The 16,177-nt window shown below is 46.0% G+C and overlaps 1 protein-coding gene across 1 annotated transcript; it reads right to left on the minus strand.

The window, feature by feature from the left end:
• Positions 1-1,022: 1,022 nt before the first annotated feature.
• Positions 1,023-15,913, minus strand: FAM240C (family with sequence similarity 240 member C). The gene is made up of 3 exons (XM_056848992.1): positions 15,817-15,913; positions 8,954-9,102; positions 1,023-1,146 (listed from the first exon to the last, which is right to left on the minus strand). Exons 2-3 carry the CDS (start codon positions 9,097-9,099, stop codon positions 1,023-1,025), a joined length of 270 nt encoding a protein of 89 aa, XP_056704970.1. The 5' UTR covers positions 9,100-9,102; positions 15,817-15,913.
• Between the last annotated feature and the right edge of the window lie 264 nt (positions 15,914-16,177).

The raw sequence follows: 16,177 nt of genomic DNA on the forward strand, positions 1-16,177 counted from the left end.
GGGGTTAAACCCAAAAAAACAAATCTGGGGAAAATGTTACTATTCCCAGTAGAGACCTGCAAGAAGGTTGTTGATTTTCTCAGAATTGGAAGTATTTCAGTTTCAACTCATTTGCAAAACCTTTGAGGAATACAAGGAAATAGTTCTGCATACTAGTGTTCTTCTTGGCCATGTTTAAGCACCATGTACATTGTTGGAGGATGTAATTATTAATGATCTTCCATTTTTTTCATCATAAATAACAGCTATCACCTGGAAAAAATGCAAGAGGCTGTCAAACTATTTTTTTAGTGCAAGATCATAACAATAGAATACATGTTGGATCCAGTGATTCTCCTGAGAATCCTTGTTCTAGTAGAAGGAGACTTGCTCTATTTGAGAAAGGCTTGCTTCACCAAAGAAAGACTCCTTGTTAAGTCAAAAAGACTTGTTTGCTCCAACTAGTACCATAATGTTTATCAGAATATTTGAACTGTCAATGGCCTGTATCTTACCACTTGTCTCAGCAAAGACTGAAACTTTCCTCCTGCCTAACGAGCTATTCCAGAGGAAGACCCACTTATGCTGGAGGAAGGCTTCAACCTTTGCTGAGTCAATCTATATCATTTTGCTGTTACCTAAATTAGACTGATATGGAAAAAAGGCATGAACTGGAATCTCATATCTTTCTTACTATACAAGTTCATTTGCAATGTATATTTCATCTTAATTATTGCTCTAATTTATAATGGAGTATCTAAAGTCAAAACCAGTCACTGCTAGCCAAAGAAACTGGGTTGGATCCATAGGGCCATGAGTAGAGCTGCACTTGTGGAAAGCATATCTGCTACTCCCCCCTTACTTTTGGCATCCTCTGAAATGCAGATTTGGATGTTCAGAAGACCATTGGGAAGGGTATGGCACTGGGAGCTGCAGCAAGAAGGGGGAATCAGCGGAAATGCCCCCCCTTGCATGAGCAGATGTATCATTCTACCTACACAAATGGGTTGGAGCCATCACACTACTTACATCTCGGCAGTAATTTAGAACACTGTTTTGTGCTGAAATGTGTCAATTGACAAAAGGGTATTCTGTCCTTTTAGTTTTTTGGTGGTCTGCAGCATCCTTGTTCGCCCTTCCAGCCTTTGGGCCCATTCACTTCGGAGCCTGTGGACAAGGAACATTCACTGACATCAGCAATGTAGTGATAGAATTTATAATTTAGAAGCATTACTCACTTATATTTAACTGTGTTAGGGAACAGATAGTTTGAGGAATTGCCCTAAAATCTTTTGACTTTAGTCAGTTCTAGAACAAGGCATAGAGACTGTTGCTTTAGTTGCTGCTCATATTGAAGAAGTTTTAACCCATTCCTCATTCTGCTAACTTTTAATCTGTGGACTCAGAAATATTACAAGCAAAGTTCTAGCCAGTCTTCTCAAATGTTTCTAGATCATTCAAGTGATATCAGAGCTGTGTCCTTTCTTTCATCACCACAACACTTGTCCTGTATTAATTTAGCATAGGTATCTCTCTGGCTGTCTGGCATGGGACAGAGAGAATAGTAATGGAATAGCTCATCATCTGTGTGAAACCTGGTGACATTACTAGATTCCAGAGGAGTCAAACAACTGGGGAAATGCTCTCATTATAGATACATGCTGCCTTCTCCTCTGGGAGTTCTCTGGATGATGTATAATGGCTGACTAGTAGGAAAATTCATATAATACATACAATGGAAATGACATTAAGGAAATTAATTCTATTAAGGTTTCTATTTACGGTACTCCAAAAGAAAAAACAACCCAAAAGCTAAGGAAGTATCTAAGCAATATGGGTGTGGTTATAATGAGCAGCTTTCCATGTGCCATGTTCAGCTTTTTCATGTATGCATAGAAAATGTCTCAGTAATACAGTGCTTGTCTCGTCCAGCGCCTGGAGCTCGGCCCCCAGGCCCCTTTTGAGTAGTGACAACAGAACTCTTAATGTCCAAAATATTACATCTTTATTATTTCTTCACATAAATGCATAAGGATTAATCTCTCAACTCACACATCGCTGAACAGGAAGTAGATGCAGAACATATCTAGAGTCTGTGAAAAAACAGATGAATTGGGAGCCTCCTTCCTCTTCTGACTCAGTCTTGGTAGAACAAAGGATTTCAATTTACCCGGGCCAGAAGGAATTGTGGGAAGAAGAAGCTCTGATAGCCAATTAGCGTGCAGTTCAGACACATCTGACCTAGTGTTGGTCTGGACTACATTTCCCATGATTCTAAGTCTTAAAGGGCTAACTACTACAAACATTTTCTATGTAACATTTCGCGTTCTGCTGGGGCAGCACACTCCCCGCCTGGAATTCTTATGAATTCCACTAACTGCATGCATACTATGGTTAATATACAAGTCTAACTGGGATTATACAATACTACACACAACTAGGTTGCATATCCAAATAACATGCACACGGTCTAACAGGATTCACCGGAATTATTCTTTGGCGCACAAAAGCACCACTTCAGTGATTGGTCTGGGAAGAGTCTTGGCGCCATCTGGCTTGATGACGCGTACTTCGACCTTGCGAACTCGCCCATCTGCGCTTGGTATGGCCTTCTCTACAAGTCCCATAGGCCATGCATTCCGAGGAGCTTCCTTGTCTTTCAACAGGACCACATCTCCCTCGTGTAGATCAGGTGTAGAGGTTTTCCACTTGTGGCGGCCTTGCAGAAGTGGGAGGTATTCTTGTCGCCATCGCTTCCAGAAGGTGTCAGCTAGCACCTGAACCTGTCGCCATTGCTGCTTGTGCAAGTCTTTAGCGACAAAGTCCCCTGGGGGTGCTGGCCAGTCTCCAGTCTTCTGCGTCAGCAAGGTGGCTGGTGTCAGTACCGTTGGGTGGTCAGGATCTGAGGAAACCGGAACCAAGGGTCTGGCGTTGATGATGGCAGCAACCTCTGCCAGAAGAGTAGTTAGGACTTCGTGGGAGAGTGACTGAGTTCCCATCAGCATGGAATCTAGGATGCGACGTGCTACTCCTATCATGCGTTCCCATACACCTCCCATGTGGGATGCATGGGGTGGGTTGAATGTCCATGTACAGTCCTGGGAGATCAAGTAGGAGCTGAGGGCTGGATCAAAGTCTGCAGTCCCTCGTATCCCCAGCTCTCTGCAGGCTCCCACGAAGTTTGTGCCACGGTCGGAACGGAGCATCTTGATAGGTCCGCGCACAGCGAAGAATTGTCTGAGGGCATTAATGAAGCTGGAACCATCCAAGGACTCGACCACTTCAATATGGACAGCTCGTATGCTCAGGCACGTGAAAAGCACTGCCCATCGCTTGTTACAAGCTTGTCCTCCTCTCGTCCTGTGTGCAACTATGTTCCAGGGTCCGAAGACGTCAAGCCCTACGTTGGTGAAGGGAGGGTCCATGCTGAGTCGATCCGCTGGCAAGTCTGCCATCAGCTGGTGCTGATGCTTCCCTCTGAGTTTGCGACACTTTACGCACTGGCTAATGATGGCTGCTATGCATCGTTTCGCGCCCACAATCCATAGTCCAGCCGCTCTGACGGCGCCTTCTGTGAAATGCCGTCCCTGGTGGTGGACTGATTCATGATAATACTTCACCAAAAGGATGGTGATATGCTGCCGTGCTGGAAGGACGATGGGGTTCTTTACTGTTGAGGCTAGGTCCGCTCTGTTCAAACGCCCACCCACTTTCAACAGCTCGTCGTCGAGGTAAACATTTAACTTAACGAGGGTGCTGGTCTTCGGGATTGCTCTCCTGCTCTCAAGGCACCTGATTTCCTCTGAGTAGGCCTGATGCTGTATGCTTGACAGAATCAGCCATTCTGCGTGGTGTCGTTCGTCTGGTGACACTGTCTCAGAGTTTCTGTGGCGGACAAAGTGGATCAGGCGGGCTACTCCCCGAACGAGCGCTGCCCAGGTGGAGTAGCGGTGGAAACGTTGTGTCCCTAACTGGAGTCCTGTCCTCGCTTCAGTCCGCATGCAGGAAACTTCGGGCCTCACGTCAGTATCCTGATCTGGGGCTAAGAGGTCATACCTCGTCTCGGGCCGGTCGGGCTGTCTGGGTGTTCGAAAGGGGAGTGGTGCGACCCAACTTCCTTCCTTATTCTTTTCGAGGTCTGACTCCATCAGCTTCAGGAACTGTTTGTCTTCAATGGGCAAGGCTGGCTCATTGTCGCCCTTGGTCACCTGGAATACTGTGTAGCCTAAGATATAGAGACTTTTCTCAGTGATTGTGAAATGATCCGGGCATGGCTTCCCATGAGGAGCACGGCCATTGTCCAGGATGTTTGTGGCAAAGATGCTGACGGTGGCTGGGGTTTGGAGGCGGTCCACACACACGTTCCCCATGATAACCCATCCCAGTTCCAACTTCTGAGCATGCGGAGAGCCGGGAGGACCTCTGACTTGTTCGTGGCATAAGAACAGGTCAGAACAATCCATTCCCAGCAACAGCAGGATTTGCGCTTCGGGGTCCAGGTCAGGTATGTGGTCAGCAATAGGCCGCAGATGAGGGTGGCAGAGTGCGACATCTGGTGTGGGAATCTGTCCGCGGTCATTTGGTAGCGCATCACATTCTAATAGCGTTGGGAGATGGAACTGAGCACCACTTTCCAGTGCTTCAATCTGGAATCCACTGGCTGTCCTCCCCGCCGTGAGCTGGACACCAGCACACGTTTTGAGGGTGTACTGTATCTCATCACCATCCAGGTGGAAGAGCTGGAAGAATGCAGGACTGGCTAGCGAACGATTACTTTGCCCATCGAGCACCACATACATCTTCACAGCCTCGTCAGGGCGTTCCGTGGGGAAAACTCTAGCAAGGCACACTTGATGACAGGTTCTCTGCTTCGTTGGAGCACCACAGATACGAGTACACTGGGTGCTAACAGCATTGTCCTGAGTAGGGGCAGTAGTCACTGGCGTCGCCATTGCAGGGAGACCCGTTGCAGGCTCCAGTGATGCCTGTGTGGTGGTGCCCATCATAGGGTGTTGTGACAAGATGAGGTCAGCATGAAGAGCTGTGGGATGCTTGTTGCTGCCACAGGCCGAACACAGAATGCTGATTGGACAGTCCCTAGCCAAGTGGTCCTTAGACTCGCAGCACTTGTAACACAATCTGTATTCCTTCACCAGAGCCTTCCGCTCGTCCAGCCCTTTCTGCCCGAACTCTCTGCACTTATTGAGCGAATGTGGCTTCTTGTGCAGTGGGCAGAAAGCTCCCACAGGCCTCTCCGTCTTAGGTCGCAGCGTGGCAGCTGAGACTTCCGTCTTCTGCACAGAGATAGTGGCCTTGACTTTCGTGTCTCTGGACGCCAACTTCTCTTCATGAGCTTCGCCGTAGAGTTTATCCAAACCAGTGTGAGGGTCAGTCCTGTCTCTCGCTGTCCTCCTAATGAAGTCAACGAGAAATGAAAAGGGGGGGGGTAGGTATTATTGTTGTTCACCTTGAAGGTAGCCACTTCTGTGCCCCACTTCTCTCGCAGCAAGAGAGGCAGCTTGTCAATAATCCTGTCCTGTCCGCTGAATTGATCCAAACACACGAGACCGGACAGCTGTGGATTCTTCTTGGCCGCCTCCACCTCCAGCAGGACATCCAGTAGGTCCCATAGTTTGGGAGTGTCTTTCAAAGTCAGTTTAGGGAAGTCCTTCAGTTTCCGCATGAAAACGTTTTCGATGTCTGTAGGTCTGCCATAGCGTTCGTCAAGCCTTTGCCACACTGTCCTGAGTGCCATTTCAGGGTTCTCGACGTGCGCTGCATAGAGTCGCTTGGCTGCATCCGAAGAAGCTGGCCCCAGCCATGCGATCAAGAGCGTTAACTCCTCATCTGCTCGCAATCCCATCTCCCCTGTGACCCTCTGGTAGATGACCTTCCACAAGAAGTAGTCTTCCACGCGATCTGTGAACTTCTGCACACCCTGCTCGGACAAATTCTTCCTGAGATTGCGTGATCCCAGGTAGCTGCCACTGTACTGGGCGAGGCGGGTAGGGTCTGGGAGTGGAACGGCATGAATGAGCTGTGTGGGATACTGAGCAGTGAGCCAAGTCGCAGGAAAGGCAGGTGACTGGAGTGGCTGAGCTGCGGGCCCAGCAGATGGTTGGGGTGCAGGAACAGTGGGAGCAAACATTGCAGTATTTGGATTCAAAGCCCATTGGCTGATATCTGCCTTGCGTTCGGACCCACCTGGTACGCCGATGAGAGCTTTCTGTTCTGCAGGTGACTGGAGCGGCTGAGCTGCAGGAACGACAGGTGACTTGAGTGGCTGAGCTGCAGGAGCAGCGGATGACTGGGGTGCGGGAGCGGTGAGTTGGCTGATGTCCACTGGTACGCTGATGAGAGCATTCTGTTCCTGTACGAAGGACAGCACGCGGTGCTGTGTATCCTCTTCTTCTAGCTCCTCAGGCCGGAAACCCAGATCCAGCCGCGCTGCCAAATCGAAGGTCCGAGCCCGGGCCTCCAATTCTGCGGCCTCACCTTCCCGAGCTAACGTCCGTAGTCTCGCTTCTCGTTCCTCTTGTACCGCTCGTTGTCTGGCTTCGCAAGCTTCTTGCTCCTCACGGAGTTGGGTCTGCCGAACCTCTTGCTCTGCTCGTTGTTTGGCTTGCTCTGCTCGTTGTTTGGCTTGCTCTGTTCGTTGTTTGGCTTGCTGAACCTCATACTCCGCTTGTTGCAATGCCGCTTCCCTTCTCACGCCTTCTTCCTTCCTGGCAAACTCTGCTCGTTTGGCGGCTGCTGCCGCGTCAGCTTTGGCTTCCAGCGCTATGCATGCCAGGCTAGCGTCTGATCCTGACCTATAGGAGCTCCCAGAAACGTGAGAACGGGCCTTAGAGGTGGCAGGTCTTGACCTGTGGGAGCCCTTAGCAGCATGGGAAGAAACCTTCGAGGCGACAGAGGCCCCGGACTTGCGGGTACCTCCAGAAACGTGGGAGAGGGCCTTGGAAGACTGCCGTTTTGAAGAAACAAGGGAGTGGGCTGTCGAAGGCATGTCTTTCACTGATGCCAGGTGTGATGGTGGAGAGGAGAGCTGTGTGGTCGAGTTCCCCTTTTCTGCTGCCTTAATGCGGACGTCTAGGTCTTGTGCAGCGCCTTCGAGGAATCTCTCTCGGGTCTCCCGTTGATCCTTGAACTGTGGTGCCTCCTCTGAGCCCAGTTGGGCCAGGATTATCGAAATTCGATCCTCGTTCCCCCACCACTGTGAGTACAGCTGTACACGACGGGCCTGAAGGCCGCGCAGTTCCTCTACGCTGCAGCTAGTAGTGTCTTTCTGTAGTTCTCGTTGCGCCTTCTGCCATGCGCGTTCCGCCTTATCGCGAAGCTCATCCTTTTGGCTCAACAGACAGTCTCTCATCTTGGCTGAGAGCATTGGCATCCGATGCACTGAGGTCGTTCCGTGCATTTGATTTGTTGCTGCTGCAGAGGTGGACTGGTTGCTGTCTGCTCCATCTGGACCCACGATCAGGCTTTCGTCTCCTGGTTGGAGGTTGTCAGCTCCCACGGCTGCAACGTTGGTGGACATCCTGTCCTCCAGGTGGTGCTGTCCTCTCTGGGGGCGCAGTACCGTTGCCGTCCACCAGGTGGCGCTGTTCTGGTCTGCTTGGGTGAGTCGGTTGCCGGGCCTCAGTTGTTCTGGGCTGGCACTAGGTGGTGATGATCCTAAACTTTCCTTCTATGCTGATGTTGGGATCCTGATTCCCCACTCCCTGGTTGTCTTTTGGCCTCTTATACTCCAACTTACAACAGGGAGCTTTTCCTGATTTGCAAAGGGTTAGCCGTCTGGTGCTTGGACCTCGTTAGCTGTCTGAGCTGTATGGGGCTCCAGTGACTGTGGCGTGCTTTGCTTTCAGGGAACCAGAGACTTCCTGCCTTAATGTCCTTGTGGGCTAGGTTAAAGGCCAGGAGTTACTTAGAGGAGAAGTGAGCTGAATGCTGTAGACATTGCAAAACAGGAGCATGCAGACTAAAACCTTTTAAACTGTTCAAACTGCAGGGAGATCTGTGTTTCCCACCCTTTCTTCAGCTAGTTGGAGAGGGTAAGCTGGAGACATATACAAATGCAAATAGGCAATCTCCTTGCAATTCACATGCAGACTAGACCAGCTTCAAGCACAGGAAAAATGTCCTTTTAAAATCCAAGCCGTTTGCATGGGCTGAAACAGTTTGCAGAGCAGGCATGCAAGTTTATAAAGTTTGTTGATACAGTCTGTCTGTATAAATCCAAAATATCCATAGGCTCTTAATAGTCACTGTTTTTTCACTGTCTCGTCCAGCGCCTGGAGCTCGGCCCCCAGGCCCCTTTTGAGTAGTGACAACAGAACTCTTAATGTCCAAAATATTACATCTTTATTATTTCTTCATATAAATGCATAAGGATTAATCTCTCAACTCACACATCGCTGAACAGGAAGTAGATGCAGAACATATCTAGAGTCTGTGAAAAAACAGATGAATTGGGAGCCTCCTTCCTCTTCTGACTCAGTCTTGGTAGAACAAAGGATTTCAATTTACCCGGGCCAGAAGGAATTGTGGGAAGAAGAAGCTCTGATAGCCAATTAGCGTGCAGTTCAGACACATCTGACCTAGTGTTGGTCTGGACTACATTTCCCATGATTCTAAGTCTTAAAGGGCTAACTACTACAAACATTTTCTATGTAACATTTCGCGTTCTGCTGGGGCAGCACAGTGCTCACTGCACAGTTTTTCACTACAGTGCTCACTGCACAACACATTTCATTGTGTTGGCAACATCTGATTGCACACTCCTACTTAGAAGGGTGTAACTTTGCTTAGGATGGCCTTGTTGATATGGGAATGTTTTCTAAAAAACTATGCAGTCTTAAAATGAGCTACTTTGGTCTGGAGATTACAAAATCAGTGATGCAATAATGTTAACAGTCAAATTTAAATCATACAATAACACACCTTTGCCAAATAGCCTGCTTGAAAAATTACTCACTTATTCAAAGCACTCTTGGTTAAGCGGGAATCTTCTACTTCTTTTTGTTTTGTGTGTACTTCAATGACTTCTTCCCAGAAGTTCTTCAAGCCATTTGCATCATAGATTACCACCCCATGACGTTTCAGACCAGTGGCTTTATTCATTTTCTGAAAGATAAAATGAAGGTAAGGGGACTACAATCTTAGCTTGTGACAATGTCAGGGAAAACACATATGTTATGAAATCTATGGCCTTTTTCTTTTATGAAAAGGCAATCCTTGTATGAGAAGGCAATCCTTGTATGTGTAGCCGATACCTAGATTTCTTATATGCAAAATATATGAGAATGAAAGTTATTGTCTTCTGGGGTGCCAAATACTTCCATCTTGCCCTTCTGCTGACTTTGTGGCTTGTCCAAACACTGTGCCTATTTTGCAAGAGAAAATTTTAGCTGGAGAATGAGCACCCTTTTTGCAGGTCCCCACTCATTTTATATTTCAAAAGTGAAGTTGACCTCATCTTTGGATACTTAAATCTGGTGACGGGGCTGTGAACGGGCAAGACAGATCTTTACAAACCTGAAAAGGGCCCCAAGATTGCAGAAAAATGTGAAATCCAAAAAACTCCCAAAAAAACCCAACAACGTTTGGGGCTTAAAAACCCCCAAAATGATAAAAGGGGTGCCTGTAATGTTAAGCAATGGATTTCCTCAGTGGCTGTTGCTAGGTAATCACAGCATTCTAAGGTTTAGCTATGTCAGTAAAAGCAAAGGGGAGGGGGCAGAGCCCTTTCCAGACCTACTTTGGCCATTGGGGGGGGGGGGAATTTAGGGCCAGACTTTAGGGTGGCCTGCTCCAGGTTGGGAAATTCCTGGAGATTTTGTGGTGGAGTCTGAGGAAGGCAGGGTTTGGGGAGGAGAGAGGTCTCTGCTGAACATAATGCCAGAGTCTACCCTCCAAAGCAGTTATTTTCTCCAGGGGGACAGATCTCTGTCATCTGTAGTTCAGTTGTAATTTCGGGAGATCTCCAGCTCCCACCTGGAGGTTGGCAACCCTAGGTGTGGCAGCAACCACTGGGTGCCTTGATATCACCTGATTTGTACTACTCTGTTAGACCTAGCTGCTTGCTACTGTTAAACAGAAGCCATCCAATGAAAGCCAGTGTGGTGTAGCTGTTAGAACTTCAGAGTGGGGCCTGGGAGACCCCATCTTCCTGTGGAAGCTCACTGGGTAATGTTAGGTTAGTCACATACTTTCAGCCTAACCAACCATACAGGGTTGCTGTGCAGATAAGAAGGAGGAAAGGGAAATTATGTAAGGTATGGATGAAGTAAATATATAATAAATATAGCTGAAGATGGGAGGTAGATAAAAGGCAGGCTTGTGAATGGCTGAGAGGGAGAGAATGAATCAGGGAAAGGGGAAAGGATATGGGGGTTGCCAGGAAGAGGGAAAGAGGAAATAGTGTGGGGAGGCTACTTGTGGGGGGAAGCTGAAGACCAAGGGGCAGATAAATGTAAGTTGGCTGTTGGTGGGAAGGAGAGAAAGAAACCGGAAAAGGGGAAAGGCTTTGGGGGCTGCAGGAAAGGGAGAGGAAATAGTGGGGGAAGGGAAAATGAAATGTTTCCTGCAAGTCCTTGTGGGTCCCCATTTATAACGGTTTGTTACCATGATCTAGTCTCCTTATATCCCTGCAACCAAAACTACTAACAACTAACTTTGCAAAAAAGAAAGAAAGAAAGAAAGAAAATTAAAGCTAGTAATTCAGAAGCACTGGTAGATAGATGCCAATAGATCGTAATAATGCTATAACACCACAGTGATATAGCAGTTACCAATTAGAAAAACGTTCTCCAATGGAGGTGGGAGTGGGTAAAAGGTGGCTGCAGAGAGCATCGGCAAGGAAAATAGTAATGAGGTGGGAGAGGCTATCAAAATGCACTCCTTTGACATGAAAAGCTTATTTGACATGCAAATAAGCTTTGACTACATTCTTTCTAAAAAGATCATATCAGATTTGGGAAAGTTCAGAGCAAAGTAGAGGAAAACATGGGAAGTAGACAATTAGGGGATGATATTATGTGGATACTCCAAAAAAGCCCACCCTAGTTTGGATGCCAAACCAGTGTAAAATCACTCCGTGAAACAGTCATATTCAAATTGTGTTCACTGTTCTTGCCCATGTGTGTGCATAATTTGTTGGGGTCATGGCCTTAGATGTTGGGCACTCAATGTGAAAGTTTTTTTAAAGTTTTTTTAAAAACTTTCCCCCTAAAGTCAGTAGCTGACTACGAACAAAATTACTTCGATGGCGTACTAAATATATCTGCACATTAGTCCACATTTGTCTTTGGCTCATTATATGTGAAGCAGGTATGGTAACATTGCCAGTGGAACAGAAATGAAAATATCCACAGTTCTTCAAAGCATGGCATTTAAACACCACCAACAAAGCTGTAAACAACACTGCTGCTATATGCTGCTAACAGCAATCCAAACCGAGAGGGACTCCTGTGGGAGGCATGGATAATTGCTAGATTACATGGTTTCTGTTCTCAGATGCAGAAAAGAAACAGATGTAAAGTTGTAAAGAAGCTTCACATTTTAAGAAACGTAGCCATGAGAGTACTGTATGAAGTATACTGGTCACCGCTAAACATGCAGGTAGATCTACCAGCAACTATTTGCCACAATAGCTAAATGGAACCTCCAGATTCAGAGACAGTAAACCAACGGCTGGAGGGTGAAGGGAGGGAAGGGGAGGCCCTTCGTATCCTACTTGTGGGCTTTCCGGAAGGATCTGGAGGGGACCTTTGGTCTGATCCACCAGGGGACATCGCATGCTGTTATGGGCTGCTTCCACCCAGGGATACTCCCCCATGTGGTCAGCGGGAAGCCCCGCCGAATTTGGGACCATCCGCATGACCAGTCCAGGCACAACTTGATTGGTTCCCATTCCCCCCTTCCCCCCCATGAGCCAAAACCTTCTTAAAAACAAAGCCTTCTTAAATCTGGCTCATGGGGAAATTGTGGGCTGGCTGTGGACAGAGTGTTCCCGTGGAAGGGAGGAGGCAGAGCTAAGCTGAGGGCGGAGGCTTTGCTTGTTCTTTTGCTGTAATTGTTGTGTCAGCACTTCTGCTCTGGTGCAACAGAGGGAAAGGGGGGAGGCAGATGGGCGAAGCAGTGAGCACAGAAGGGACAGGGTGTGTGGATGCTTTCCCCATCTCCTCCCTTGCCACTCACCTTTGCTACTGCAGCGGGAATGTGTTTTCACACCTCTGGGTGAAATAAGGCATGGCAATTATTCTGAGGTGTTTACTCATCTCCATTTCCTACCGCTGTGTCGCTTAAAAGCTTGGCGTTCACGGAGAAACAACACTAAGTCCAAAACTGGAGTCAACATTCAATAAATAACCGCCACAGTAGCCAGCCACTGAGTCGCCATAGATTATGAACTTTAGCAGCATAATCTTAAAAAGGAATAGGTAGGGTTGCCCACCTCCAGGTACTAGCTGGAGATCTCCTGCTATTACAGCTCCAGCTGACAGAGGTCAGTTCACTTGGAGAAAATGGGCCCTTTGGCAATTGGACTCTATGACGTTGAAGTCCCTCCCCAAACCCTGCCCTCCTCAGGCTGTGCCCCAAAAACCTCCCACCGGTGGCAAAGAGGGACCTGGCAACCCAAGGAATGGAGTGGAGGTATCATTTCAGCAAACACTACATTGACAGGCTACCTTGAAAAGACAGGCTGCATTGACAGGCGACCTATTTTGTTTCAGACATGAAGTGTTAACTGGTACAACAGAGGGAAAGCAGGAGAGGCGGGGTAAGTTGGTGGGCATAGCAGTGAGCAGTGTAGAAGTTCAATACAGAAAAAAAACCAACCTTGATAAATTCAGCTTTATATTATTTTTTTCTGTGAGGAAAATGCAAAGATATGCCATTTGAGTTTGAAATTTGGGGGTACAATATCACATTCTGTTAAGTCTATTGAATTTAATGGATGTTGGGTGGGTACAAAATATATTTTCACACTGGGCTTTTCTGCATGGTGTGTTTTGGTTGGTTTTGGTCCCATCCTGCTTTGATTTATCCCCTGATTCCCACACACATTTTCGTGCCTCTAGTTTTTGCTTCTCCCCCCCCCCCCCCGCATTGTTTATGGTTCTTTTGAGACCAATTTTACCTGATAAAGATCTGGAAGGCAATTTTGAGTTGCCTTTTTTTTCCATGAGTAAAGTTTCTATGGGTTTTCTTTTGTCTGGAGCGCGAGCTTTTAAAAATGCGTACAGACTTGTAATCATTAGGTATCTTTTAAATAAAGTCAGAGAGGGACCTCATGATGTGTATGGAAATAAATTGGAGTTCATTTTTCATGTGGGGATCTATAGTGGGCCACAGTGTAAGAATTTTCTTCAGCTTTATTTGGTATTAAAGAACAGATACACCAGTGTGCCTTGGAGAAAACACAGTGGTTGTTCAACATTACTGTATTGTCACTGGAGCCTAACTAATTTAAATATCTCTGTTGCTGTTGGAGAAGTTTTCTGTTAGTCATGTCCACTCCAACCCACTTCCACCTCCAGCCCACTTACCAAACCACTCCTTCTACTTCCCCCACCTTGAAGACCGGTGGTTTTATTTTCAATGCACACACACGCAACATTTAAGTTTAGCAGGTTCTTTGAATTCCTAGCTTTCATTTTTTTTTTTTAAAGTAAGTCTCTAGCCTGTTCTCTCCTGGAAATATGCCTTTTTCGTTGTTTCTCTGGAGGGGAGGAGCTAGAGACTGACTTAAAAAGAAAGACAGCTGGGAATTCAGATAACTTGCTAAACCGATCATTACAATGGTATATTGAAATAACAATATTTTAGTGCAGATTTTTTTTAAAAAATGCAAAAGCCCTGAGGCTGAGAAAAGTGGTGTGGTTTGAAAGGGACATAGCACTTAACATATGGTATGTAAACAGATGGGTGGTGGAGCTGCTCCCCTTTTAGGCTTCCCAGTGCAAAGACAGCTAAATTCAAGTCCTGTTGCTTCTTAGAGACCAACAAGATTTTTGGAGTATGAGCTTTCTAGAGTCATAACTCATGCCTAAAAATCTTGTTGGTCTCTAAGGTGCTACTGGGCTTGAGTCTAACTGTACTACTGCTGACCAACATGGTTACCCTCTGAAACTGTGCAAAGACAGGCATGAGCAAAAAAATAAAAAGGGCTGCATGTGCTGTGATGCCTCTGATGATGCCACCAATGATGACAGCCCTCTCCTTTTAAAATCCTGATTATTTCAGGCATGTGCAGAAGAAGATAAATTAACTCCACAACTGTGCAAATGAAGAGGAAGTGCAGACATGTGGAAAACCCCAGACTGATTCCAATGCTTATGAGTCGACCGCCAAGAAAATCAGGAGTAAGTTGAGTATGCAGAAAAGCCCACCATTTGGTTCAGTTTGGGACAAACTCAAGCAATTTCCACTGAATTTCAGAGGTGAGACTAGAATTTAATCGATGGTTTAAAGGAACTGCTTCAAGATAGTCTGCAAAGGTTTGAGTCAACTTTTGTATTTGTATGAAGCATATTAATGAAAGAATGCTACTGCACAATATAAGGGCTGCTAACTGATCTTTGAAGTGTCTATTTTTAAAAATTTGAATGTACGTCCAGGTTGAAGTGTCTATTTTTAAAAATTTGAATGTATGCCCAGTAATTTAAATGTACATATACAGCAGCTGAGTTTGAACAGTAACTTTGTACTTTCAAATTCCTGTTTTAGATGTCTATTTATTTATCATATTTTGATTTTGCCTTTCTTCCAAGGAGTTCAAGGAAATAAACGTTTTCCCTCCCCTGTTTACCCCCAGAATATTCCTTTGAAAGAGATCAGGCTGACAGACCGTGACTCAGGGAGCTTCACAGTTGGGTTGGATTTGAATCCCAGTCCCATTCTCTACACTGGAGGTTGCCAACCTCCAGGTGGGGCCTTGAGCTCTCCCAGAATTACAACTGAGCTTCAGACCACAGGGATCAGTTCCTCTGGAGAAAATGCTTTTGAGGGTGGACTCTATGGCCGTATACCCTGCCAATGTCCCTTCCCTCCCCAAAATCTGTTCTCCCTAGGCTCCACCCCCAAATCTCCAGGAATTCTCCAAACTGGAGATTGCAGCCCTAACACTACGCCACATTGGCTCTTTGTAAAAAATGAAGTGCAATACAATAATCTCTTTCTTTAATATCAGATTTAGTTAACTTTCTTACTGACCCTGTCCATTTTGATGTCTGCTAAAACTGTGAAGATGATCAGTTAAAAACATTTCTGAGGTATTTTGAGTTAAATCTTGAGGCGCTGGGTGCATTCATTGGTTCCCACCTGTGAAGTGAGCCACCTGCTACTAGAGGAAGACTTTCTTCTAGGATACCTTTTCCAATGGAAGGCATCTTCCTCCAGCAGAATATTCATCTTATAACAGCGGGGAACTATCAGAACCAATCAATATAACTTTGGTGCAGTTTTATATTAATTAACATTCCTCACAAACAAATTATTCCCCAGATAACAGCATATGAGAATGTGTATGCCTGAATGAAGGGTATTGTATTGCAGCATATAAGCATTAGACTCCCTATTGCTGCTGTGTTGCTTCTTGTTAAAAATGTTGTTTAAGTTATCTCTGAGGTGCCAAATTTCTACCTGAAGATAATGATATAAATGTGAAAGACATCAACTGAGATCAGATGTAGATTTTTCAAAGAATCTTACACTGTGAATAATCTAGTAACATGGAAACGTTCATATATTTATTTACATGATTAGATAAAAACAATAGAGGAAAATCTTGGCAAAATGATATAATAATAATGTACTGAAGAAACAAAAGCTTACTTTAATAATACAGAAGCTTCCTCTTCTTTCAGAATATAGGGTTTCTGGAGTCAGTACTGAAATGTTCCACCTTTACCTCGAGGATCCTCTCTTTCTACCAGACTCAGAGTGGACTGTGTGAACCATCAAATGCCTCTCCTTCTGTCACTCATTTTTTTTTTATTTAGGATTGGTGACAGGGGCTATTTTTGAATCGTTTTAACAGGAGGCAAAGAAACTAATCTCTGTCTGAAAAGACTACAACACATGAAGTGGAACGGCCAGACAGCTACAAGGCATTGACTCTGAATGCCACATTTGATCTATGCTATCATATCTGGCGAGTGTCACTGATGTCATAACTTGGCTCAAGGGAAATAGT

The sequence above is a fragment of the Euleptes europaea genome, chromosome 4, assembly GCF_029931775.1.
Source record: "Euleptes europaea isolate rEulEur1 chromosome 4, rEulEur1.hap1, whole genome shotgun sequence".
Lineage (NCBI taxonomy): Eukaryota > Metazoa > Chordata > Lepidosauria > Squamata > Sphaerodactylidae > Euleptes > Euleptes europaea.

Bases quoted from the DNA above. Each gene is read 5' to 3' on its own strand.
- FAM240C (XM_056848992.1), bottom strand. From the start codon at position 9,099: ATGAATAAAGCCACTGGTCTGAAACGTCATGGGGTGGTAATCTATGAT. The intron at 1,147-8,953 runs GTGAGTAATTTT...CCTTGTCCACAG, and splicing joins ACCAAGAGTGCTTTGAATAA to GCTCCGAAGTGAATGGGCCC.